Below are 27,422 nucleotides of genomic sequence, written 5' to 3' on the forward strand. Positions count from 1 at the left end.
GTTACAGGTTCTGATATATGGACAATTAAATTCTGATGCTTTAGGCAGGACATGCCTGATGACAGGGGTCCGAGGAGATCCTTTTCCAAGGGATTGCATGTACCACTGCACAACTATCCTCCCTCCTGATAATCCTCTGTCTGCCAGCAGGACACCTACACAAGTGACTAGATGCAAGCTGGACGAGCGGTGCAGACAGAGGAGAGGCTTCTATAGGATGGGGGGGGGGAGGGCAGAGTCACTGCTGTGGTGACCTTTGAACTTTGTGCCTTTGCTAAATAAGGGACCTAAAGCCACTAATGTCATTTCTGGCTAGACAAGCTCTGCTCAGGTGTAAGTCAGTATTATGTTTTAGAGATGCCTCGACTGCTTCAGAATAACTAACTCTTCATTCTGGCCCTTCCTCCCGTCATCTGCAGAGAGAACACTGCTCCAGCAAAACCAATTACATAACATGGTATATTTGTGCAAAACTGACATCCAGTGCTTTAATTAAGGACCTAAGAGCTGAATCTACCCCCTCTAGCCCTGGAAAAAAAAATGAACCCTGATCAATCCAGAGAAACAATTGAAGTATCTGAATTTTATCTTAGTTCTTGAACTGCAGAACTAAAACTGCCACATCAGTGGTGACTACCCTGAGAATACCCAGCAGATAATGTGGTTTCAACATCAAATTTCTTTTTGCAAATCCCCTAAAAGGCTCCATCTAATAGAAATAAAGTGTCTGAAGAGCACTAAAAGGCTAAAAGCTTTTCACAAACAATTGCATTATCAAGGAAATGGGCTGGGTTTTAAAATGATATCCCAGCACCAACAGCACTTGGCTGTTGCGTAGGACGCCAGTTTCAGTTGTCTGCTGCTTCCCAAGACGCAGGCTACAGTCCCTCTCAGCTTGTTGATGTTTTAGCCATCAGTTTAGGGGTTATTCTGGATGAGGAACATACACAACACCGCCTCCTGAAATGTCAGACTGCATAAGAGAATTAAGAGACCAGTGAGGTGACAGGTAAAACAACATGGACCTTCTGAGCAGGGACCAGCATTATTTACTTCAAGCAGCCACTAAATGCAATCCAATGGACGAACGATCTCTGTGGCAAGTATCAAGCCAAGATGTATGTGTCCAGCAAATTCATACCTGAGCTTGTAATTCAAAACCAGTCACCAAGCAGAGTCCTTCACTCTGGTCGTCATTACAGTGTTGCTGCCACCCTATCTTCTCTATTTCTTTAGATTTTAAAGCCCCCCAGGGTAGTTACAATTTAGCTGGGTGCTGCCACAGTACAAATATTTACTGTTGCTGATGACTAAACCTTCCCTCCCAACGCAAACCTCCTGCATGCCAGCACATGCCCCGGGCAGTGCCTGCAAGGCAAACTGACAGAGGGAAGCTGAAGGGTAGAAAATGTCAGTTAATGAGCACATTAGCACAGGGAGATGTGAGCTGTTTGGCTGGATGGTGGTTACAGGCTTAACTACAAACTGCAGTGAAGCCTTCCAAAGCTATTAAGAAAAAAACAAGTGGAGGCGATGTGTAAAATCCCATGGGGGGGGGGGGGAGGGGGGAATTACGATGACTCTGTGGCTGCTGTATCTATCCCCTTTACCAACACTTCAGACTTCTGATGGTGCAGAAAACGAGGTTACAAAGCCTCCCTATCACTCAGGTTTTGGCCATTTCCTACAAACCTTAAAGGTTTTTTTCCTTCCAATTTGTCCTGACCTTTGCACAAGAACATCAGGTCACTGATAACAGACTGGCTCAGCAGTTTCTGCCCCTTGTTACACATATTATCAGAGGTGCCACCAGCTCTGCTGCTGGCCTCAGCTTTGGGCAGCAGCAGGTACATTTTGAAGCCAGCTAAAACATACTCTGTCTGATATGGGGCAGCTCTTGATCCACGTCTAGAGAAGCCACTCCGGCAGCACATGTGTGCTCATTCCCTCCTTCCCCATCACTGGTACCAAAAGCTTGCCACACAACACAGTGGCTCCTTGAGGAGAAGCAATTTGTTCCTTTGCAGAAGGCCCTCCCCTGCCTTCCAGGTTCCTGAGCATCTCATGCATACCAGCTACTTGTGTACAGCCATCAGAGATGACACAGCTTAAGGGAAGAAATGCTACCAGGGAGTCTCCTCTCCTGGAGGCACGATCTTGGATTCACAGAAAGAAGAGCGTAATACTCTCAGGCCTTCCTGTCTAGCCAAAGCTCATCAGCTACAAACAGCAGCTCTCCAGTGTAGCTCTGTCCCAAGAGCTATTGTTGCAGAAGAGAGAAGCAAGGTATTTTTCAGTAGTAGTTACGTTTTTTTCAGAACATTTGAAAGCCAACCACATGAGACTTACAGTGCTCACCGGGTCAGAAATCCCCTTTTGAACAAATTAAGGCACTTAACACTTGAATGGCTTCACCAGACTTCACCTAAAACCAACAGAGAACTGGGGAATGATTCCCTTTTCCTTTTCAGGTGTACCCAGCAGCTGCTCTAACTCTGGCACGCAGCAGTTACTGACACTCATCTGCTGTGCAGCTTATCTGCAGGTGCACTGAAAATTAAACTGTGCATCACAGAGCAGTGGTAATCAACCTGAGGCCATCACGGCTGCAGCCTTTCAAGGAAATGATTACAATTCCTTGACTAATTACATACAGGGTCTGTAACAAATCACCTTGAGATTGAAGTCAAAACTATCTCTACTGCTAGGGAGACAAAGCAAGAGACACCACATTACGAATTACTTTCCAAACCAAAGTAATTGGCACTTTTATCACCAAATCCCATGCATCTCACCCACCTTGGATGAAAAGTAGTTTTAAGTCCTGCAGAATAAAGACTCACCAGTGGTGTCATGCTGACAACACCTTCCTGTGAGGCTCCACCTTGCTCTTGATACAACTGCTAAAGAGAAGGCTCTCTTAGGGCAAACAGAAAGCCCCAGTACAAGCTGATTCATTCCCTCCAGCTGTTGACACTGAGCAGAACAGAAGGGAAGGGACAGAATGCCCTGAACTGCTACTTAAACATGAGGCACTTCAGTTCTCTGACGGACAGCGTGAACACTAGTGCCGAAAGCAGCACGCTTGGTTGTGTCTCCCTGTATTCAGCTGCGTGCAACCTGCCTAAAAGCTTCTTCCTGCTCTAGTCTCAACACTGACACATCTCCAAGCTAAAGGCTCATTTCTGATGAATAAGAGCCTTCATTTGAACTGAAAAGGGGGGGAAAGTCAAGTGTCAGAGAAATGCAAATTTCCTGGGCTTATGAATCACAAAAGCTTTGTACATCTGACACACCATGCCACTTACCCAGACAATGCTTACCAGTGTTGTAGGCTGTAGGCATGGCCGAATACACCAGTCCCTGCGGAGGCAAGCTGGGAGTTGTCACCGACACCACAGGGGTAGCAAGAGGCTGTGTAGACTGAGAACTACTTATCCTTTGGGTGTTCTATGAATGATTAAAAATAACAACTTGTCTTGTGATATCAGTGAGAACCATGGCAAATCAAGTGCTAATACAAAAATAGTGCTCAATTAAAACGCGTTTCTTTGCTTTGTTTTTTAGTAACAAACATATCCTTTCCTCAGGATAGGTTTCCACACAAGCCAAAACATTTCAAGAGTACCAAATTGATCTTGGCAAACTGAAATGAAAAGTTCAGACTCACTGGTCCACCTCCCATGCATGCAGATTTCAATAGTTAGAGTTGTGGGACACAAAACCAAAGGCAATTCCGTAGGGATATGCACAGCCATTCTCAGAAGTTCTGAAGTGATTTGATAGTTTTCAGTCTTATTTTTCTAAGAGGGTTTAGTGCAGATGGTGAGGTGCAGTTCCACCAGAAGAGTCTCCCACTTCCAGTTGTTTAGCCAATTTTCAGCATTTTAGCTGCCAGTTTTGACACTGTGCTGACTACACCTGTCCTGAAAGGCACACAGAGATCTTCTAAATTTGTGTTGATAAGACTTCAGTGATAAAATAATCTCACTGTTCCCATGGTTCCTGAGAAACTGAGAGAGTACTTGTTATAATGCAGCTATGTTTCCAAGCAAATGACATTTGAGTTCACACAGTGCAACTGTGCTTTCTTACAGAAAAAACAGCTAAAGTAGACTGCCTCAGATGAGCTAACTGTAGGCACAATGTGGCTGTTTAATGTCTGTCTTTCCCATATACTGGAATGAACATCTGCAGCAAACATTACTCACATGAAGCTCTTCAACCAAATTTCTGTCTAGAAAACTTTGTGTTAAACACAGCGGTGAACACCACCAGACAGCAAAGCTGCTCTGTCACAGAATCTACTACTCTTCATGGAAGCAACCTTAACATCTTTCTTCCAAACACCATCTTATCAGGCAGGTACTGTCAGGATCAGAAAAGGCTACGTTTGTGTTATTTTCAAGCAACAGATGCTTAGTTTTACCTACTGAAGTCTTGGAAGTCCTACAAGTCTCTACACCCTGTATTTCCACATTCTTAGAGAACCATTACTGATTTCCAGCTGCTGGAAATGTTTTTATAGCAAGGCCCTCTCCATCTCTAAACAACATTTGCAACAGAAGTAGCATTTTTCCTTCTCTCTGGTAGAATTCAATTCCATAGATTTATGGGATTGAAGCTGCTACTACTTCTTCCTTATTTTGGACAGGTATACAGCATTTGAGTATCTGCAGCACTCAGTTTTGAGCTTCACTCTGCTCTTGAGAGAGGAGTGGTATTAAAAATGCATGACTCCCTTTATAATAATGGGATGAGCAGGTACAGATGCAGGGCTGAATTCAGTTGCAAGCTAAAACTCATGAGCATAACCTGAGTGTTATCAATCCTGGGCTTTTATCTTTCTGTTTTAAAGAAAAAAATATAGCACAGCTACCAAGTTAAAAATCAGCACAGCCTGCCACTGGCTACCAGGATTGAGCGCCCCATTTTGTCTGGCTGCTGTTGAAAGCCCAACTTGGAGCCTCCCAGGGATCTGGAGCCGCTTCGGCATTAGGTGTACCCACTCTGCTTCAGCTCTAGGTCACAAAGTGTAACTTACCCCTTTAAATCACTTATGTACTTCTGAAAACCTCCACTAGACCAAATGTATCTGGCGCAAAGCTATGTTATTAGTGCAGATTTTTGTGTGCAGGAATTGACCTTTTTCCAAAGCTTTCTTGGATGGCAGCCTATAAAGTTGGGATTACTGGATAATGGAAAAGTTAAGAGGAGTATACTGGGAAACAATCCAGACCAAAGGATTTCCCCATGGGGATTTTTTTTTTGGAGTGGCTAATAAAGGTGGTTTTCTGAGGTGATTTATTTCTGACTATAACTCCTGAACACTCAGCCAATACAAAGACACAAAGAAACATTTAGATGTGTCAGGTATTTGTTGTACTCTGACATTCAGCCAAAAAGCCAGGACCAATTTCAGGAATTTTTAACCTTCTTTTTAACTGGTGGAAATGAGAGCACTAACAGGAAGGATTCAACGTCTTGGTTTCCTGCTAGGCTATCATTCGTATCTGGTTTCACATCCAGTGCTCTGCTCCTAGCACACCACCAGTGCTCACAGATGGTCTGGAACTGCTTTCTAGCGCTGGAATTAGCACATTAAGTGCCCTGAGGTGTAGTTGCTATTTGTTCAGCAGTCCTGAGGCAGGCACTACACCATCTCCTTTGTGTGAGCTGCTCCCCACCAGAGGAGCCGAGTTCTGAACTCCACTAGAGGGCCCACGCTCCACGCTCTATCAGGGCCCAACCCGCCGCCACCAAGTCCCACTGCTCCACGCTGCCAGGGAGGAACATCTTAATTCAAGAGCTTCTGCTGTAATTCCAATTGCAGTGATATTTTGATGTTGATTTAAGCGTTTTTACATGGAATTGGGGTGCTGTGTCTTGCACTGGAACCAGACACTCCTCGGTAAAGGTGAGAAGAACATGCATGAAGGCTGTTTACCTGTGCAGTTAGCAAGTCATCGCAATACACCTTAAGAACTTTAATACTTTCAAAACCAATTTCCTCTTTTGTAAATCTATTGCTGTTATTTAAGGTAAAATAAATATATATGTATCAACCAACAGCATGCAGTCATCAAGAAATGCATCTAAATCACTACATTTTCCATGCTTTCATGCAATCAGAGCCTCATTAGCAACAGGTCCATGTTCCAAACCAAATCAAGGTATGTAATAGGCAGAATTCTCTGCGTATCTTTCCGATCACACTCTGAGGCAGCATATTCTGTGGGCTTTTCGCTACAGCAGCTAAGAAATTTGCAAGTCGCTCTCAAAATAAGTTAGGAATTATTTTAGCCTTATTTTCCAGACAGAATGCCAAATGTTAAAACCTTTTGGGAAAAAAACAAACCAAAACCAAAACAAAAACACTAGAAGACACACAAATCCCAAGAGTTTCCTTTCAACAGCAGAATATCTTTCCACTGGAAAAAAAGATAGAATTATTCACTTGCGACTCTCTCTTCCTTTTGGTAAACAGGGAACACCCCTGTGGTCTGATAATCTCAGGCAGGATGAAATAATTCTAAACCTCAGAAAGGTGACCTCACCAGCAATGATGTAATCTCCTTGAAAACAAGAGAAGTAATAGAGGGCTTGTGTTACAATCTGAAGAACTTCACAAGTGAAGCCACATTCTAAAAATAATCCAACAATTTAGGGGATGATAAGTGGTTATTTATAGCTCACATAGAAGATAGCAAATATCCTATACACATGGACAGTTACTCTGTAAGGCTCTTTTCCAATGTTCCCTCCAAGAAAAACACAAATCTTTTCAGGAAACAAAAAATAAGTTTGCAAATGGAAAGTGCTGGACTTTGGATGTGTTTTTAACTTGAATTGCTCAGGTTTTGAGTTTGATAACACAAAGGTATTTTTGTCTGCTACCAAGGGAACACTGGAATGACTTAAAATAGGTAATGAAACTACAGTTAAAAGCTGTAGGAAAAGACATTTTCAGCATCTTGCTCTCTCTGATCAAACAGCAGCCCAAACTCACCAACTCCAATTCATCCTCCTCCGACTGTACTCAGCAAACAAGAGGGATAACACAGTTACTCAAAATAGCATTGCTTTCAAAAATGAAAGAAACAGTCATATTTCTGCTGCAGGATTTTTATTTACTTCAATTGATTATTTGAATTCCCCCCTGATTCTGTAAAGAACACTGCTGGGAAGTATGATACTGCACACAATTTGGGGCTATTAGAAAATGCTGTACTGAAGGAACACAGGCTCTGATGAAATTAGTGCAGAAGGAGCATAGTGAAAACAAGGACACAGCTACACATTGCCAGCACACGTAGAAGTGGAGCACAGCAGTTTCTGGCTGGCCTGATCCAATAAACATCCAGCTCAGAAATTATTTTTCACATAGAACCATCATACCATCCCAGCAGCCATACTCCCAAATCTCTTCCTAATTTCCTCAAAATCACAGGCAAAACCTAAGCTACCACAATGCATAGGCACTGTTCACCACTAACGTTAGAGCAACTGCTTTAGCAAGACCCTCTCTAGTAAGGGGTTTTCAAGTGTATTATTCACTTAATCCATCAGTGTACTTCCTGTATCTTCTACACTTCAGTATTCCTAGAAAAACCGAGAACTCCAAGAGATCATTACTGAGGATAATTACAGCTTTTGTTGCTTGGATTAACTTTGTGCTCTTCACTGTGAACACCAATAACAAATGTAAGCACTTGCGGCATCTTCAAAACAAGCCAGAATTACACAGCGCGTACTCGCACTGTTTGTATCCTGCCCCTCTTGGCTACAGGGCATTCTTCCACACACACAACACAAAAAGTGTACACATGGCTGTTTAAAATCTCTACATGAGAGTGAGAGACTAAGACCAAAGAATCTGGCCAACCAAATTCAAGGAAAACCAGAGTAACTCTTCCTGAAAGACCTGTTCTGGCCTTAGTGCTGTGGTTGCCTCATGCCTGACACGAAACTGGTGTGCTATTCTGAATCTAGGCTGAACAAACATTACTACCAACATGCCAAACTGCACAGTAGTGTTGAAAAGTACACAAATAGGGACTGAGCCTGATCTTCATTACTCTTTCAAGCCTTCATTGAAGACAAGACATCCATCATAGGCCGCACAAGGTTGCATTCCAGCGCACCACATCAAAGGTGCTTTTCTTTCAGACCATCATTGCCACTGAAGCTACATTTTACACCCCACAATCACGACGATCCAGGAAAAACAGGTACAAGGTGTGCCTTAGGGCATGTTAATACAGTTCACATTACCAGTAAGAGCAGCAATTCCCCACGCAGAATTAACCCTTTGTAAAACCCACGTCCTCCAAAGCAGCAAAGCTCTCGGTACCAAGTCAGTGAGGTGTCAAATCCAAACAAGGAAATCCCAGTCAGTCTCTAGGATTGCACTCCAGCTGCACTTAGGGCAGGCTGCTCTGTTGTACTGCTAAAACCAAAACAATTCTTACAAATTTAACTTCTCCCAAGGTAACAACTTCTACCTCAGATCTTCCTCAGTGAGACTTCAGAATGCAAACACCTTTCTATTACTGTAACCTGTGGTAGGCAGATAAGGTAGCTTTGCCCTGTGTATGTGGGCAAAACACTTCAATTTTACAAAGCCAGTCAAGACAACTCATGTTTGAACTTACCAGTGGTGGCATCATACCCTTGCTGGAGGGTGGGATGACAACACGGAGGTCAGGTTTGCGATTGTTCATTCCGATATTACCTCCTCCAGGTGGAGGTGGAGACTTTGTAGGCATGACTTTGCCTAAGCCATTCCCACCACCAGTAGTTCCAAGTAGACTTGGTGAAGCTCGAGAATTCACAAAGCCATTTCCTGCAAGAGGAAACACAAAGGTACCATTAAGACTGAAGCAGCAATGCAGACTTTTGGTGCACAACTACCAACTAGGAAATACTCTTTTTGTACAACTTCCAACAACAAACTTCTCACAGGAGGTGCAGTATTGAATAATTGAGCAAACAAAACCTGCTCTCACCAGAAGATCAATATGTAAAGGTAACATCATGTCAAGGACACACTGGGGTAGCTGAAATGCTGAGAAGAGCACATTGCCAAAGACCTGTTTCTAATAACATCTATTGGGTTTTTTGATTTTGCTCTTTGAAGTTCCTCCAGGCTGAGCCTGCAGAAAAGCATGAGCTTTTGCACAGCCCCACGCCATCCCCAGCCTCACCCAACATCAATGACACCCCATCGCTGCCTGTGAGAAGAAAAGTCTGCTCTATGTCTGAAAGGTATTCTGCAAGATCTGCAGGGCTCTCCTATCTCTTCTCTAGTAAAATTAAAATATACTGAGGGATACACTGTCTGGTTATTTTATTTAGCAATAGTGAGGAGAACAAATCCTCTCCCAGTAAATTCTTTCCAAGCTCTGGACACAGGTGTATGTGTCATTCATGCTCATCAATTTATTTCACACAGGCCCTCCTCTACACTGCTTCTGATACTCATTCTAGGCAGCATTAGACTGGGCAAAGCCTACAGGACCCGGCTTCAACACTGAAATCTCCAAAAGCTGCATGTACCTTCAAGATACAGGTCTTAGCATACTTGCAAAACAGACCAGAAAAAAACAGTGCCTGGGATTCTGTTTTCCCATACTGACAACAGCACCAATCATGTAAATACAAATATGTTTCTCAGCAAAAGGTTAAAGCCACAGTCCAATTATTTATCCTATTTATAGCAACAATTCCCAAAACACACACACACACCTTACTCAGCTGCAAGTGAAAAAAATCTAAGGAATAAAAAGAAGTTGTTAGGCATGGGGAATGTTGCAACAGGGAAGCCTATAGTTCACACTACAGAAGTTGTGTATGTGTGTATGAATAAATACAATTCATAGTAAGATTGTTTACACTAACACTGCAGTTCTGAAAGCAGCCTTTATAGTCACAAAGTCTACTACACAAAGTTGTCTGTGTGGGAAATTCTCTCCTAATAGCCTGTAGCACCATACTGGCAGGAATTTTGTATTATTCTAATTTGAATAGGCCCCTATGCCCAATCCAATTTGACTGCATTAAGTACATATTAATCTAAAAGCAATTAAAATAAGACAGTTGTCAGTGTCACATCCCTTCTCCTTTGTGTATGCCTTTACAAGCTTAGCAAGGACGAGCGGTGACACGGCTCAGGAACAGCACAACACGCAGGAAGGGGACTGGTACTGCAGAGACACTTGGCCAGGCTATGTTAGGAACCCAGAGGTCAATCCACCAGGATTCTCATGAGGGAGACTCCTCCATGACTATTCATCATAGTTACACAGTGGGGAAGCTGCCAAATGTAGTCCTCACCCTCTCCCTGACCACTACAGATAGAACCCTGCATATAAGTTTATCAACTTAGAAATGGAAAAAGCAAGTATTAATAGAAGAATAAGAACAAAGTTCTTGAGCTGGTCTGAAGATAGGCAGCTTTACAAAGGTCTTTGGGGCACAAAGTTGTTGCTAAACGTTTTTAAAGAAAAAGAAAATAGGTAGGATTTACTGGAATCTGCAGCCAGAGTACTCTTGTTCACATCTGGGTGAGTGAGAGATGTGTAACTGTAAAGCCAGGATTCCAAATTCTGGATTTACTTTCCTTGTGGATTTCCTGCGGTGCCCAAAGCCTGGCCACACGTGGATGATCTGATAGGTCCCTTGAGCTTTCCCAGGCTAACAGAGCAAGGAGGAGACATGCCAATTCAGAGCTCTCCTGAAGCATTGGCAGGAGAGCTCTGGGCATACGTTGTTTTGAGAATTATACTCTTCTGTCTCAGAAGTTATGGGGGAAGAAGAAACACAGCAGAACAAGGAAAAAGCTTATTACGGCAGCATTCTTCCTTCTGTGTTAGAAAAGCACAGCAAAAGCTGGTTTTGTGAGGAAAGCACCTACAGTCCTCAGCAGAAAACAGCAGTTTGTTGGGATGCTTCTAGGCTAGAGATAACATTTAGTTAAGGTAGCTGAAAAGTTGGGCTGGAGCTGAGAATACATAGAGAGGTAAATATGCTCTTGACTGCTAGGAGAAAACTATCCACCAGCTAGGTCACACAGGAAAAATTTCTCTTTCTTGGCTGGTTGTTAAGTTCTGTGCTAGCCCTGAGAGTCCTGAAACTGTGAGATGAAAACTCTCGAAGCGTGGCTTTGTGAAGTATAGTTATGCATCAATACCTACCCATTGTAAGTGAGTGTAAACATTAGCTACAGCCAGCCTACAAAGCATCAGACAGCAGGAGAAATCTTGCATGATAGACATGGCAAAAATGAAGTGGATTGGGAAATAGACGTGAAGGAGGAGATACTTAGAAAATAGCATCATTTTTCATCAAATTCCATCTGAAAAACTGCTCCAGTACCTTCCACTTGCAGCTGAAAGGCCAGAACATTTGAACAGCTTACCTTTGTAAAAAAAGTGAAGCCTGGGCTTTCATCTAGTAATAAATAGCATTTTATTACTCACTGGGCCCTCAGTGTTAGCTTTCACATGCCAAAGCTGCGGTGTTCTGAGTTGAATTTAAACTCCAGAACAATAACACTCTGTATAAACAATGGAGTTCTGTACAGCATTTTAGTCTATCCTATGATACCATTTCCTGTCCTCTGTTTTCAAGTATTTCAGTAGCTCGTGTGTTAAATCTGGACAGTGTCTTTTTTCCACACCCAATACAGTCATTTCCTGCAGCCCTTATTACAAGGCTGTGCCAGTCCTTCAGCAACATTTCATGCTTTTAGTGGTGCTGTCAAAAACAACAAACTCCTTGCCATTGCCTTCTCTGTGCAATGTCATTCAGCAGCAGGGCACAGGCAAAACATTTCTTTAGAAGAGCGTTCAGAAAAAACTTATTAAGAATAGGAGAAGCAAAAACTGTTGCGTGCAAGACTCCAGGTATTAACCCACTTGCAGCCCTGTGTTCTAAACAGCAAGCTCTGAACGTTTAGCAAACACTGGAGTGTCTCTATTGATTATTTGAAGACTCATGCTAGGGCTGCAACGAGGCTGTAGAATATTCATTTTTAATGTGAAACTCAAAGCCTTTTTTCCTGCTAATAATCTAATAAGAAAATCAAATTACAAGTTCAGAGTGAAAGGATAACTAAAAGCATGGTATTTCTTAGAGTAATGTCAGGAGCCAGAAAAAGAGAATGATTACAGGATGATGCAACCATGTGGCCCTTCGCCAAACCGAGGCTCTAATAACCACGTAAATTCTACTTACTATTCTCTACGATACAAAAATTGTATCTACCCCACCCACTAGAGATCTTCCCCCAAGACAATTATGGCTAACAACCACTACCAGACTGAAAAATGGAAACAGAACATCAAATCCTACGTACATGTAAATTAAGACCACTGGGTCTACTTCCATCTGAGGAGTTTGATTTAATCCTAATTCTTTAAAGCAGTCCAGGAAAGCATGTTGGAAACACTTCTTTAGAAAACAGACACCAATGCAAGGATGATCAGCTTCCAACTATATGAATCACAATTTAATTAGATTTTATCATAACAAACACTGCCAATGCACATTAGCCTACTTCTTGTTTAGTCAGAAAATGTTTGGTTTCGAAGGAAAATCTTTTCTGAAGCTAAATGTTAAAACCCACCCATTTTAACCGCTGTATACTCTGCCTTCAGAAACCTAATATGGCTTAATCCCATTTGTTGTCCTGCAGCGTTCAATTACATGAGCCAGACTCACATTTCAGTGTATAAATCACATCAGCCGAAACAATGAACACACGTGGCTGGAAAGTACTCCATGTACTCCATACTACTCAAGGAATAAATTACAGTCATTGATGCCTTTACTTTTTTGTGGGGTTCACCTTTGAAGAAACTGAACAGTTACACACGGTTTTGGAGAAGAATTGTGGGCAACAGCTTAGCAATGTAAGACTAAGCAGGACAACAGCTGTAAGTAAGTATTTATGCCTCAGATGACATCACACAACCTGACAAATGCCATTAATTAGAAGTGAAAATGGTATTTGCAGTAAGCCATCAAATCCCTACACAACTAGAATATCAGAGAAATATTTACATGTAGGAGCCTAAGGCAGGGGGGAGTGCATGCAAAGGAAATCCAATCACAGCATTTCTTTGGGCATTAGTTGCTGAATTTGTTGGCCCCTTTTTTTTTTTATGACAGGTTCCAGTAGAAATTCAAACAAAAAAAGCAAACCAAAGCAAAAAACAAATGAGCACATGCTCTTCATACCATTTTCAGTTCTGCACAGGAATCACTGCTGATTTCAAAAAGCCTCTGTTAGCTTTGGAAAGAATTCACAAGAAAATCTCAAAGCAGCTGAAATAAATTTATCTGCACTGGTCTTTACAGATCAATACTTCAGATAATACTACAATGAAATTAAAATGTCTCTTTGGCAGCAACAGAAGACACTGAAAATCATCTAACATGTAAAACTCCAAGGCAGAACTTGAGATATTAAAATGCAGCAAAAAGAAAGAGACATGACTAAGTGTCAAGGGAATGCTTACTCATGTTACAAAACTAAACAGCCTCTCATTTCCCAGGTTGCTGGGGAAAAATAAAAATTGCCTCAAGTTACATAAAAGAAGAGAAAATTTTCAAGGTTGCTCAGAATTTAAATGGGCTTTTTTCAAGACAAGGGTTATGATTCAGAGTGCAGCAGCAGCCCCCCCAAAAGCTTTTGTAGCTAAATACTGCTACTTCACGTGAAACATCAGCAGTGGCAATTGGATGCCTTTCATGTCTTTTGTCAACTGAACAGTTTACAGTTAATGAAATCAGGATTCTACTTTCTGACCTTGTTGATTTCTCTGCATCTACACAGAGCCAATGTAAAGCATGGTAAAGAATGGATGAGAAAAGCAGTACGTTTAGAGCATCTGAGAATGTGTGGCAGTGTACCCTGGCAAGGTGACATCACATCAATGTTGAGACTTCACATACACAGACACACTGCAGTATCTGAATTCAGATGAGAGATTAATGAGTTGTATATGTGGCAAATTCTAACCAGAACTGTGTTGCACCTCTGAACCAGATAATGAATACACCTAACAATATATGAAATGTGAACTGAAAGGTAAGGATGTTTCAGGAGCTGAACTGACCATATGTGGATGGGTGATGTCCAAGAAGAGATTGCTACAATCTAAGAAACCCAACAAATTCAAATACTTTCTTCTACAAATGTATTTTTCGTGCCAGTCGTTTCCCGTGAGCTCATCTAATCAGAGAATGATGGAGGGATCAAACTTGGTTACATGCTGACAGTGACTAGCAAAGGGTTCAGCTTGCACCCTGCAGAGAGCTTCCAGTACTCCTTTTCCTTGAGAAGGGCTTACAAGCTGTAAGAGTAAACAGGCTGCTCTGCGTTCTGGGATCCTTCAATCTCTTTTGAGAAGGCTAGAATACTGGCTCTTGTATTTACCTGTGTAATCCTGAAGATGACAACAAGGCAAAACACTATACCAACAACTACTGACACTGCAGATCCAGAACCTTTGTCCACTGCATTTAGCATCATTTGAACATACCTCCAAGTCAAACTCCTCTAAATACAGGCTAGGAAGGGAGAAGCTGGGTCTAGTGAAAGACTAGCTGTGAGAGATACTGCCTCTCACACTGCACAGAAAGCACAGAGCACGTTAGAAATATCACCAGTGACATGCAACCTTAAGCAGGAATATGCTCCAGGTGTACTGTCTACAGCAACAGTACCAAGCTGTTTAGCTGATGCAGATGATCCAAGCTGGTGAGTTTGAAAGTGGGGTTGGAGGGAGAAGAAAATCTGTTTCCTTAAGGAAGGGGCTGATAGCCAGTCCAGTTTCAAGCAAGATTCTTGCAGAAGGTATGATTTTCTAGAATTACATAGATGCTTTTAATTGGGGCATCTCTCATTTAATAGATAACCCAACACTAATAGCAAGGTGTGCACACAAAGTGGTGCTGCAGTCTTCTGGTCTACTCTGAAGAATTGCAGCCTATTAGCCACTTGACTCTGGGTTATGAAAGACAAAGCACATTATTTTATCCTCAGACACGCAGAAGCAGCTCTCCAGATCAGCCAAGCCCTCAAGACAAAGGGAACCATTTATAGGTGTGGCTTTTCACAGTTCTTAGTTTTGATCCCTTTCTCGCAGTATGCAAGTGGTTTACAGGTGTGTGCAAACTGTCAGCTGCACCTCTGCACAATCCGTCCTGAGGCCAGGATAAAAGATCACACATGATCTGGACTGGCTTTTAATAGAGATTCAACAGCTCACAAGAAACAGCTTTTCAAGCAGGTATATCCTTCAGCTCTACTCACAGAAGTGGAACACTCCTGAGTTATTTCACATTCTCAGAATCTGAATATTAGCAAGACATTAGAGAAGAGACAGCTCTGGAATAAAGAGGAGAAATGCAGTACTCAAGACGACTTAGATCTTTCTTACCCCTTTCTCCTGATAAAATTTTAAAAGCAGAGAATTTCCCAGAAGATTTACTGGGTCCTTAATCTGCACTACTGACCACAAGGGTTACTTCACTGACAATGACATGTATTGTGCTCTTGTCAGACCATAAAGAACCTCCACTTCAAAGAACTCCTTCAAAATCACCTAGGACTGGGAAGAACTTAAGGACCTCATCTTAGTCCAAAGGACTCAGTTTATGGTTTTCATGCAGCCTATGAGACAAAAACCAACTTGGGTCCTTTGCATGGTTCTAGCTCAATGCTACACATGAAAGGTATGGAAGAAAAAGTAGAGATTGGGTAAAAGTAACTCTTTTCAGCCTTTCTGACTCTTAGAATCCTTAGGGACTGGACAGTTTCACTGGAGGTGCATTTCACTGCCGAATCTACTGAACATAGCAAAGTGGACATCCTCGTGACAAATCTGAAGGTGATCCATCCATCAAGTCCTTTCAGTTCAATGTCAAATGAACCATCCCCTGTATCTGGGTACTCAGAGCAAGGGAGGCTACAATTTTGAAAGGCATAACAGGGATAGCATGTGTTCAAGCCAGGATGCTGTACAGAACAGCAAGTTGCACACATCCTGGTAATACAAGTCTCAAGCTTGAAAGACATGAGGCGTCCAGCACAAACCAAACAGGGTTTAACCCCCACGAGGGGCAACAGTAACACAAAAATTCTCTCTCCTAAACATCTGACCTAATTAACAGATAAAATAAATTAGCTCAAAAGCAAACACTGTCATAATGCCAGACATTCTTCCCCTCTGAACAGATACATTTGCCAAGAGAAAATTTTCAGCAAATGCTTTTTCTGTGGTGGGTAACATTTGAAAAATATTACAAAATAAACCTGCTTTTGCAGAGTTCTGAGAGCTGCACATGAAGAAAGCTCCCAGTATTATAAAATGGTCACAACATTTTCTGTCCTAGACATTGAAAGCCACCTACCAGTACTTGCTACAACATGCAGATATTTTTACTCACTTAGTTTCCACAGAAAAGCTGTTAAGTTGGCAGATTGACTGCTAAAGCAAATCATACCTATTCCAACCAAGTTCCACAGCACTTGAGAAGAAGACTCATCTGAACTCAATAGGAGTCATTTTATGCAACATTTTTGTTTGAACTGGGTCCCAAATACGCAAGATAACCTTTCTTTGCTTTGTACTGAGAGTAAAAGGCATATAAGCATCTTTCAATGAAATGAGAACAGGATCTCGAACTTTACAAAGTCAGGCAAGACTTGTGTTTTCCCCCTTTGTGAAGATGGGTCTGTCAGTCCTTCACCTTCAAATCTGACACCTGTCCTATAAATTGTGAGCTGCATATCTGACACATGACCTTTTACAAATATACCCACAGGAGAAGTGTCCACTTCTGAGAAGCTCAAAAGAGGATTTTTTTGAAGTGAGTTCTGTAATAAATCCAGAAAGAAACTAAAGCCATTGTCATCTGCAGACATAATTAACTTGATGCACACACTTCAACAGCAGCCGTCAAGCTCAAACTGACGAGTTAGTAGATTGAGTAACTCTGGTTGTGGATAGTTTCTTGAGTTTGGTTGCCATTGAGAAGGTTACTCAGTACCTGACAGTATTTCAAAGCAGCCAGACCGTAAGCTAGTAGCAAGTGGAGCTCTAACAGCTTAGGGCACGCTGGTGTTAGCTAGGCATTAGTTTCGCTGGAGGTACGGGTTATAGATGCTCCTCTGTTCCCGTACAGCCACAACTCCTGCATGCAAAAGTCTTTCTAGAAATGAGTGGGTATATGCATAACATTTTGGGTGCAATGTTCTGGCAAGTAAGAGATAAGTGATGCATTTTGACTTTTCACATAAACTATTAATAAACGCAAGGAGGAAAACATTTTACTGCGTTAAATATGTTCACCAAGCTGCTGGCACTGGGTGTTTCGCCCGTTCAACATTCCATAGCAAGGCCTGTGAGCAACTGCTTTATTTGCTTACTGAAAGAACGAGTCTTAAATCTGAGGCTGCTGCTACTCAAGTCTGATGTTGGAAAAGAGGCCTGAAATGGCCTGATAATAAACTTATTTAGTCCAGCTTAAGAAATACTATGGAAATCAGCATCTGACCTCCACACTTTCTAAACATAGTAATCTCTTTCAACTGAAGAAGTTTCCTTCATTTAAAATCTTGCTTACCTGATGGAAACCACACTTAAATATTTCATATCTTTGCTGCACATAAGCAAAGCATGGAGAGTAGAAAGGTAATCCTGTGCTTTCAGCCTTGTAGCTGCAGCTTTTTTGACTTATAAATTCAACTGCCTGACTTTGTCTTCAAAGAGCTTTTGCCCAGTTGCCACACCAAGTAGTCAGTGGGCAACTACTGAAAGGTCAACAGTTGCTTCTCTCATTCATTGCTCCAAACACATACCAAGGAAAGTTACGTGTAATTCCAACCTTCAGTTACCAAGACACCTAAAGAAATGGAAGGACCATGAAGCAAATGGGTGAACTGTCTTCCTAAGGCACAGTAAATTTCAGTGGCTGCCTGCCCTCTATCAAAGCAGTAAAATTTGTTTAGGGGAGACAACATATTATTTAAATGAAAAAATGCTGCCATATCTTTTTGCTGAAGACCAGAAAATACTCCAAATTTGATTTCTGGCAAGACCTCTAATTTGTTTTTGAAAGAAGTTCTGATCATCTTCCAGAGTTAAGACAGAACCTAGCTACTGGCTTCCAAGATTTATAATTAACAAGATACACATGGCAATACAAACAATACAGTCTGTATTTTCTTCATTTTGATTGGCACCACAACCAGTACCAAACATCCAGGTCTTGTGAATACTAGAGCTGAGAACACAGATGAGTTGTCTTCAGTGTGATGGTTGAGTAAGTGCAGTGAATTTCATGCAAAGTCAGAAATGTGCTGAACACAAGACCTTTTCAAAGTGCTGCAATTACATCTGTAGAGAAACACAAAAGCAAGAGCAGCACACTACTACTGAAAACCACTAAAATCACAAAAGCAAATATTACTGAAGTGGAAAGGGCATGGCAGTAAAAAGTTACATGCCTGATAAGGATTGACAAGACTTGACAATTCACAGCAACTACAAAAATGGCAACCTGTGTTTTTCCACAACCATGTTTTCAGAGTGAAAATAATAAACTGCTTTCAAGTAACAGTGGAACTAAACCCACAATAGTATTTTTCAACACAGACATGATATTACACTTACCAACTGGACTGGTACCAGCTCCATTTGGGACTGTGAGGTCAGTTGTCCCCAACATTCCACCTAATTAAAAAACAGCCAGAGCATTAAACTCACTTGCTCTTACTGAAATACTGTAGCATTGTGTACTTCAAAACTTAGGAAAATGCACTGATGTCACTAAGGACTTATTACCTGGGGGAGGAGAGGGATTGAAGGTGGCCTTTAACTCACTGAAGTGAGAGTATAAAAGGAAAGCACCACAGCACTCAAACCTTACCTGTGTTGCCAGTACTGGGTGGTCTCTGAGGGGCCCCAGGCGATACGTTCCGATGTAGGGTGGTCTGAGGCGGGGAGAGCATGGTGGTGTCCGTTAACGATGAACTGGCTGCCAGCGACGGGGATACGAGGGAACTCCCTGGATTACTGTAGGTTAAAGTGTTGGGATTGGACACTGGAACTGTAACCGACATCGAGAAGTTCTGAGCAGGCAAGCCAGGCTGGAGGAAAGAAGAGGAGGAACACACACAAGACAATATTAGTAGTGACTCTGAAGAAATAGCATATCATTAAAATACACAGTGAAGTTTGTCAAGAACTACTGAGCTTTGAGAAGAAAGACCACCACACAGTTAATCATGTTAGTTTCTAAACCATATTAAAACATCCATTTGCCATATAGTGTTAAATTCTTATGCATCATATAAATACAGTTCCCAAAGAATGACACAAACTTCTGAAATACTGAAAGGTCAAATACAAAAACCAAAGCTACCCATATGAATTCACAAGCTCAGAAATACAACAGATTTACCAGTTAATTTGGATTGTTGCAAAGCAATGACAAGCAGAACATGTCTACAAACCCATATACTGTGGTACCTTCAAAATGTAAGCATAAACATGCACAGTATAAAATAGTTGTTGCACACGCACAAAAAAAGAAGTTAGTGAATACATTTTCGATTGATAACCTTGATAAAACATTGCTACTCAGCTCCAGAACTGTCATTTTCAACAACCAAAGAAGGGAGAGAGGTTTAGAAATTCACCAAGTTCACTAATTTGGATTTCAGCATTTCAGTTCTCATTAATCTGAGCTGTGTTCCATAAAGCTCTGCATAAACAACCACTCTTTCTTTTTGCCAAATCTTATTTTCTCCAAGTCTAATTTTCCTAGCATTATTTAAAAGGCAACCATACCCCTGAAGCGTGTATGTTTGTTATTCAACAATCTGAGTCAAAAGCTTAGATGCCTGCCCATCTATGGTACTCATTTGCTTATGACTAACTTCTTTGGCCTTTGTCTCATTCCTATCCTTTGACAGTGATGAGTTTCTGAAATAAGAGGGACTTTTTTCTGTCACAACTCTCATAACTACTAGACACAAACCCATGACAGGTACAATTTCAGGGTAAAAAGTCAGCAGCACTTATTGACAGAACAGAGGTAACAGTCTGGATTTAGAGGTCAAATGCAGATCATAAACATTCACGATCTAGCAAGTATAGTTGAAGAGATCCACTTTTGTGATGTGCAGCTTAAAATTTACTCAGAGTGATCCTTTTGTACAACAGTATTAGAAATACAACAATATCCATTCCCATTCCAAGAGCAGAATACACGGTCTACATAGAACAACATCTCTTACTAGTGAGAGCCAACAACAGTGTCCCTACCGAAGCATTCTAAGAATAATTATCAATGTTTGGCACAGATGGAAGGAAAAAGTAATGAAGCATAGCGACGTAATGCTAGCAAATCATTCACAGTATCAAACTAATGGCAAGCTGTACTGGTATTTGTTTTCAGAGGAAATTACTTCAAGAAACTGTTCAGTATCTACAGAAAAAGGTTGTTTTGAAACAGCAGCTGTTGAGTAATTCAAACCAAACTTGAAATACCTTAAGTATGCTTAAAACAATGCTAGAAGCTAACAGCTGGAACATTTTTTTCTGTAGGTTTCTCAATATAGAACTAATAAATGACAGCTTCTCCCCACACCTTACAACAAAGACTGCCTCTGCCCATCTGCAGCACTCATTTGGTTATGACTGAATACTTCATGCTTTGCCTCATTCCTAGCCTTTGAAGTAATGAATATGCTAGAACAAAAGAAACTATGTTCTTATACAGAACCCCAAGTCCTGGAAACTGAACCATAACAGGTCCAATTTAAGCTATAAATACAGAACGAAAGAAAAGTCATCTTGCCATTTTCATTTACACTGGTCTACAAATAATTTAGGCTGCTCATGAAGATCACAGAAAATCAAGGAAGAGCAATTGAGCTGCAGCACACTAAGAAATGAGGCCTGAAGATGCCTCACCACAGAAATACTGGCTATCAAAAGCTTCATAACAAAGTAAGAACAAAGCATGTTTAGCAATTTCTTTTTACTCGAATGAAGCCAAAGAGGTGAGGTTGGGTGTCACAACTGGTTTTGCTGGTAAGTCCCCAGAGATGGCCCTTATTGCTCTCAACAATGAAATAATTCTAAGTTTCAGCAAGCAGTTTGGGGACACCCTACTTGATTGGCCCAAGGTCGGTGCCGATTGCCCTGGCCAGGCCATTTACTTTAATTGGTGCAAGATTTGCAACTTTAAACTCAAAAGGTCGTGGCAGAGCTCTGCATTACGAAATACTTCCCCTGTAATACTCCACATAAATTGCTTTGTGCAGATGGAAATGAAATGTCATCTTGTACCCTTCCATGAAAAACATGCAGAATTTACACTGCTGTTGTCCCCAAACTCCTTGAGTTCCTGAGCTAAGAATTATGGCTCCACGCAGGTTAAGCACTTGGGACAAAATTTTCAAACCAGCAGCTTCCATCAATTGCAGCGCGAGTAGGACACTGATCTTTTGAGGCTCCCACCGTGTATCAGTCTTCACTTTTAAAGATCTAAGCATCTTTCTACGTCCAGTCTTCAGCAAAACAGATTACACTGATTTGATGACAAAACGAATCCAATTCTTTTTGGCCGATTTTAACATACTGTAAAATCTTCAGCAACAGACAAAGAGCTACAAGATGTAAATAAACTATCCAACATCCCACGACAAAGATCTATCTTTACAAGAGTATTTTAGGCAGGATTAAGCAATGCAGCTAGTCTCCTGGAATTGAGAAGTGTTACCTCATATTCACAAGGTATGAAAAATTGAGTGCAAAAAAAGGGAGCCGGAGACAAACCTTTATTCTTTCAGACAAGATGTATTTGGAGAAGGGCAAGTGTCAGCAGCTCGCTTTCCCCTACAGCAGTACTCCCTTCTCCAACCATGAGACCCTCTCGTCTTTGCAGTGGTTTCAGCGGTCAGCACACACCATGAACATTCTCATGCACGTAAGAGAAGCACAAGCCATACTGTAGTACTCACTGCGATTTTATGATTCCGCATCATATTATCAAACTCTTCATTTATTTTTTTATATTTTTCTTCTGTATGTGGCGTGAGCACATATGAAGTGTCAGGGTCCGGGCTGTCGCACCCTCTGTGTTCCTTCTTGTTCAGAGCCTAAATGATGAAGTTAATAAAAAGGATCAACAAATAAAAAGTAGAGATAAAATAAAAGTACTTACAGGGCCTCGCTTGAAAATAAAATCACTATCTTCATTTAGTTTGCTGAATCTGTCCTCCGAAAGCGGACTGTGCTCAAAGTAATCGTCAGCATCAGGACTCTCACAACCATTAAGGCCTTTCTTTCTTAAGGTCTGAAATACAATTGGAAAATTCACATACAAATCATACTAACTTGCCAAGAAGTTTTGTACACTACTGAATCATTCAGAGCCCCTGCAACTACATTAAACTTTCACAGACAAAAGTCACTGTTCAACAGACAAGCTTAGTCTTTCAAAATAGTGGCATAGTACACAAAGAAAAGGGTCATTCAGAGGCACAGGCTTTTCCCCAAGTGCCATCTCCTGGTTAACTTCAACCTACAACCCTTTTGTCCCCACAGCGTTCCACACAAAATCGTTTTTAGATGCCGGTTGACAGAGTAAAGTTGCCTGACACGGGAGAAATACTCAAAGCCTATGGTAAAGGAGTTAATTACTGCTAATTAAAAGCCAGTTTACTGGATCTTTAATGAATGGATTTCCACACATTCACATTTTATGGAGCATATGGTTAAAGTGAGAAATACAGCGGCTAAGATGTTAGAATTCAACAGTTGCAGCACACGAATACATGTAACACTCGGTCTCATTAATTTACAGAGGCAGGATTTTCCTGCACTTCTGCCATCCTGCATAACAAGAACTGCAAAAAGTACAGAAAGAAGTTACATAATCCCTCTCTAAAACTACTCAGTTTGCTAAATATATGCTTTTTTTCAGACTCCTTCAGACGAATTCGATGCAACTGCTTTAGCGGGCCACTTCCTGTTTCCGGATGGAGAACTCACATCAACATCCCCTGGTGAAAAACAAAATTGTCCACAAGCTAGGCATTACAAATAAACTACCACAAGGAAGGATATGGAACTGTGAGTTTTTAAAGAAGTTCACATTCCTTGCTGTTTGGGGGCTTTTTTCCACCGTTAGGCAATCAGAAATCCTTCTTTGCAAGCTTTCACTTAAACCAAAGCACAATTTAAAAGATCACCTGTGGAAAAACTGCTACTGCTTTAAAAAAGTTTCAAAAGAAAAGCAACACAAAATGTTGTAAAAGTACATATTAGCAATGCATAAGGGAGCAACAGATCTAGACAGGCATGAAACATTGTGTGTTTAGGGGTTTTTTTGGTGAGAAATTCTCTATTTTCTATGAGTTTCACACTAAAAAATCCTAAGATTGGAAACCTGCAAGCTGATGTTCCCAGCACCATAAAGAAATTGCATTTGCTTTTGCTACAGAAGCTACAGTTCCATAACACTGAATATTTGATTCAAAAATACAATCTCAACTTAGACTGTAGTATTTGTCAGCACTTTTCCCCAAGAGCTATCAACTTGTTTTAATACAATACAAAAGAGACACAAGGCTTTCTCACTATTCATCTACATATATGCAAATTACTGCCTGTTTGTACTTCACTTTTAAAGCAGCACTTGAAAATTCAATTACACTGGCTGAAATTCTTTAATATCACAGGTCACCATACGCTAGAATTCCTTCTCAAGTTTCTTGGCTCGCGCTGCGTATCCCACGCAGTATCTGGAACTCCCACAAAAATGTAGTCACTAAATCAGCATATGGGGAAAACAGGTGTAGGTTCCTCCAACACCTGTCACAGCACTGATCCTGCTCTTCTAACCAATCAGCAGGACACGTATAGGGACTTGGCCATACAAGGGCCGGCCGCTCGGCCTCTCAAGGTCGGAGCCTCTTATCCCTCTCCCAGCCCTTCCTAACAAGTCAGCCTGCCAGTCTTCTACACTTTGATATCAGTAGGGAAAATGTTAACACTGTGTAATCTGGATTACACTTAACCCCTGCAACCCACAGAATTCTGTAAATAGAATCCCAGCAGATCTTCACATGGTGCTCAGCATCAATATGCTTAAGGAGTGTCCAGGAGACAATTAGGAGCTGTATTTAGATACTATAAGGAAAGATCTTGCACAAAATCCACATTATCTAGTTCTCCTCCTTCGATACATGCATTACAACACTTGTAAGTAGTGCAGCAAGAGAGATTCATTAGTGTTCCTTTCAATATTCTAAAACACTAAAGCAAAAGCTTTTAAGTGTCATGCTGCTAATTCACACTCCCAGATCTGTCTGAAAATTGGACTCAAAGCTCTAATATAAAGGAAGACATTTTAGTTAAACATAAAATCACATGCTTCCTCTTGATGATTTTTGGGTTTCTAGTTTATAACAATAGGGTTAACTCTGCTTTGACTCATGAGGAAGGAAAATGCCTCAGTATCTCCCGTTTCAGATTCTGGAAGCCGTCACTCCAGATGGGGTTCCTGTCATTGTGGAAGGATTTAAGCCATGGCTCACTGTTACAGATAATAAGTCTGGGTCTGATATCCAAAGCTCTGTCTCCTTATCACTAAAACATGAACTGTCACTTTGAGGACCTAACCATAAAAAGACTGCCAACTTTATCATTGCCCAGTAACAAGAGTAAAACATTTCTGCTCGGCAGCTCGTCTGAACAAGCGGAATGCTGCAATCTGTTCACACGGGCAGGCGAAGCCGACGCGAGCCAGCCCAGCCTGGGCTTTCTTGCAGGCTGAAGAGCGAGACACGATAACAGGCCCCTGCTGAAGGGAAAACAAGGGAGGCACAACTGCTGGGAGTCGCTGTGGGGACACAGGAAAGCAAAACTCCATAAACAACTTCTGACCCCACCCTCCAGATCCTCTACAGCTAAAACTTACTAATTCTCCGATTAATGTAAATAACTCACCCGCTCCCCTGAGCTATTTCCAAGACATTATTATCGTGGAGATGGAAATGTTATTAACTCTGAGGACTGAAGAGTGTGAGAAGTACAGGAAAAAAAACCCAAACCAAACAACAAAACACCAACATAACAGTTAGTGAGACCATGTAGTATTCGTACAAAAGAAAGAGCAGTGTTTTTCTGCTGTGACCTACAAGGTTGTTTAGAATAAAAACAGATTTTGCAGTTGAGGCCAATAACTACGTTTCCTTACTACTACAAGAAGGAAAAAGTACATTAAATGTAAAGTTTTGCTACTGGGTGCTCACAGTCATTACCTTCTGATGTTAAGCCTTGTTTTCCAGATTATCTAAGGGAATGTGTAGCCTTTTGAGTTAATCTGTATTATTTTCCACTTCCTCTAAGACTTAGCCAAAATTACTGGAAATCGTTCCAACATGTTTGCCAACACACTGCATTGTGCCTTCAGTAACTGAGATTGTGCAGCTTTGATACTAGACTGGATTAACTCACTGATGAGAGAGAAAAGGAGTGATTTCTGTCAGAAAGCTGTGCTAAATATCCACGAGGAACCAAAGCAGGTTAAAAGAACGAAAAAAGCAAAAAAGAATGAAACAAAGACAAGAGACCTGTGTCATACAAAGCTGCTACGCAGCTGTTCCAGACAGCTCTGAGCATACTAATATTGCAGAATGGCCCAGAAGTTTTAAACTGCTTTTGTTCTACTGTGTAAAACTAGAGATATGCAATATATTCTATGTATTGGTAAATTAGCTTTTTAATGGCAGAGTTCAGAAACACTGTATAAGAATGGCTGGGCTGGCTCTGACGAGTTTAAATATTACATTCAAGCACATGGTACAAGGTCCCAAGTATTTCCCTCGACTTCCCCACACTATGCAAAGTACTTTTCAATTGCACTGGGTTTTGCTAATTTAAGAAAAGAATCATGCTTTGGCAGGAAACATCTATGGAACAGAAGAAGGGTTTCATGCAGAACATGAAAAAATTAGTTCCTTTCACAATTCAAGAGGAATTTCACTGTAGCAGACAGACAGCAAAGAGTACAAAACCACAACTATTTATTGTATGATCCAGGTGCAAGCAAAGATGATATTCAACCATCACAATGTAATTATCTTAGCATAAGCTTCCTTCCACAAAATCCAAGAGCGAAACATGAAATGCAGAATGCCAAGACTCCATAGCATGAAATCAAGTCACCACCTTCTCTCCAAGGCTTGTTCCAGCCCAGCTGCACACAGCTTCTCTCACACAAACATACACAGGCTCAATGCACTGGTCAGCAGCAGCTCTGGAAACCAGAAACTCTGAACTAGTAAACACATATTACTGTACTAGAGAAGTCGTTAAGTGACAAGCCCCAACTGTCCTCCCCATGAAAGATCCCGGGTTTCATATCCCACTCTGAAGAGACACGATGCTAATGGCTGAAGGAGCACAGTCAGCATGGTTTGTGCTCTGATTCAGTGAGTGTGGTTAAAAAGCCAAGATTTCTGATATTAGTGGTCTGGGCTCCTTACCAGCTCTGGCAAAACTGCAGAGAACTTGATTATGTTCATTGTCACCTCAGGAAACAATATCTTTATGCCTTAAAGCAAGAAAGCTGGATGACCTCATGTGAAAGTGTTACAACGTGCAAAAAAGTGTCAGTTCATTCAAAACATTTGCAGTGTTGGGTTTCTTGCAATGTTACACAAAAAAGGAAATGGTTGTTGCTATCAATGCTTCCATGTATCATGTTAACAGCTCTATTTTTGCACTTACTCTTGGAGCTGGCCAAACAGGATTTTTGATGGTGCTTCATCCAAAAACATGAGAAAAAAAACTATTCCAAAATTTGACTAAGATTGAAATTAGAAGTGATTTCCCTTGGATAAGGTAAACCTTTCACTTGGCTTGTTCTGTTTCTGCTGTTGCAGTCAGAACACAGAAAAGCTGTGAAGCAGAATAAATTTGAGGTAAGTACTTCCTTTAAAACTGTAATTTTAAGAAGTATTCCTCAGACCTGAAGTAATGAGAAGGCTCCACTAATACTGTCAAATAGTACTGCTGCTCCAGCAGGCACATACACTGTGGTTATCAAAAGGATAACCAACGAACTACACAGTTTCCTGATAGTCTAGAGAGCTGCCATGCAAGAGCAGAGAGGAAGAGGAGACTGCTGCCACTAGCAAAGACTCCTCTCCCAAGAATGCAGTTGCCAAGCACTCATGCAGCAATGTAAAGGAAGGTCAGGACTAAACATCACGCTGTCATGAGGAGCAATACTCAGTTATGGTAAGATCACTGAAGCAAAAGACTGAAGCTGCAGTCACACCAACAAAATGTAAAAACCGGAAGCATTAGCCCAGATTGCAACAGTGC

The 27,422-nt window shown here is 41.3% G+C and overlaps 1 protein-coding gene across 10 annotated transcripts in view; it reads right to left on the reverse strand.

Annotated features, from left to right (window-relative positions):
* Positions 1 to 27,422, reverse strand: part of MEF2A (myocyte enhancer factor 2A) — an 89,996-nt gene that overhangs the window by 6,166 nt on the left and 56,408 nt on the right. For 6 of the 10 annotated variants that reach the window (XM_068143318.1, XM_068143321.1, XM_068143319.1 and 3 more), the window contains 6 exons: positions 22,046 to 22,183; positions 18,943 to 19,162; positions 18,687 to 18,746; positions 8,655 to 8,845; positions 7,010 to 7,033; positions 3,324 to 3,450 (listed from right to left, as the gene is read on the reverse strand). In XM_068143318.1, coding sequence (XP_067999419.1) covers positions 3,324 to 3,450; positions 7,010 to 7,033; positions 8,655 to 8,845; positions 18,687 to 18,746; positions 18,943 to 19,162; positions 22,046 to 22,183 — 760 coding nt within the window. Of the gene's footprint in view, positions 1 to 3,323; positions 3,451 to 7,009; positions 7,034 to 8,654; positions 8,846 to 18,686; positions 18,747 to 18,942; positions 19,163 to 22,045; positions 22,184 to 22,248; positions 22,381 to 27,422 lie in introns of all 10 variants that reach the window. The other 4 variants (XM_068143327.1, XM_068143324.1, XM_068143326.1 and 1 more) reach the window with 4 other exon arrangements.

Source organism: Melanerpes formicivorus, unplaced genomic scaffold (genome assembly GCF_026170545.1).
Source record: "Melanerpes formicivorus ecotype bairdi unplaced genomic scaffold, bMelFor1.0.p_v2 SCAF_10, whole genome shotgun sequence".
NCBI classification, from domain to species: Eukaryota; Metazoa; Chordata; class Aves; order Piciformes; family Picidae; genus Melanerpes; species Melanerpes formicivorus.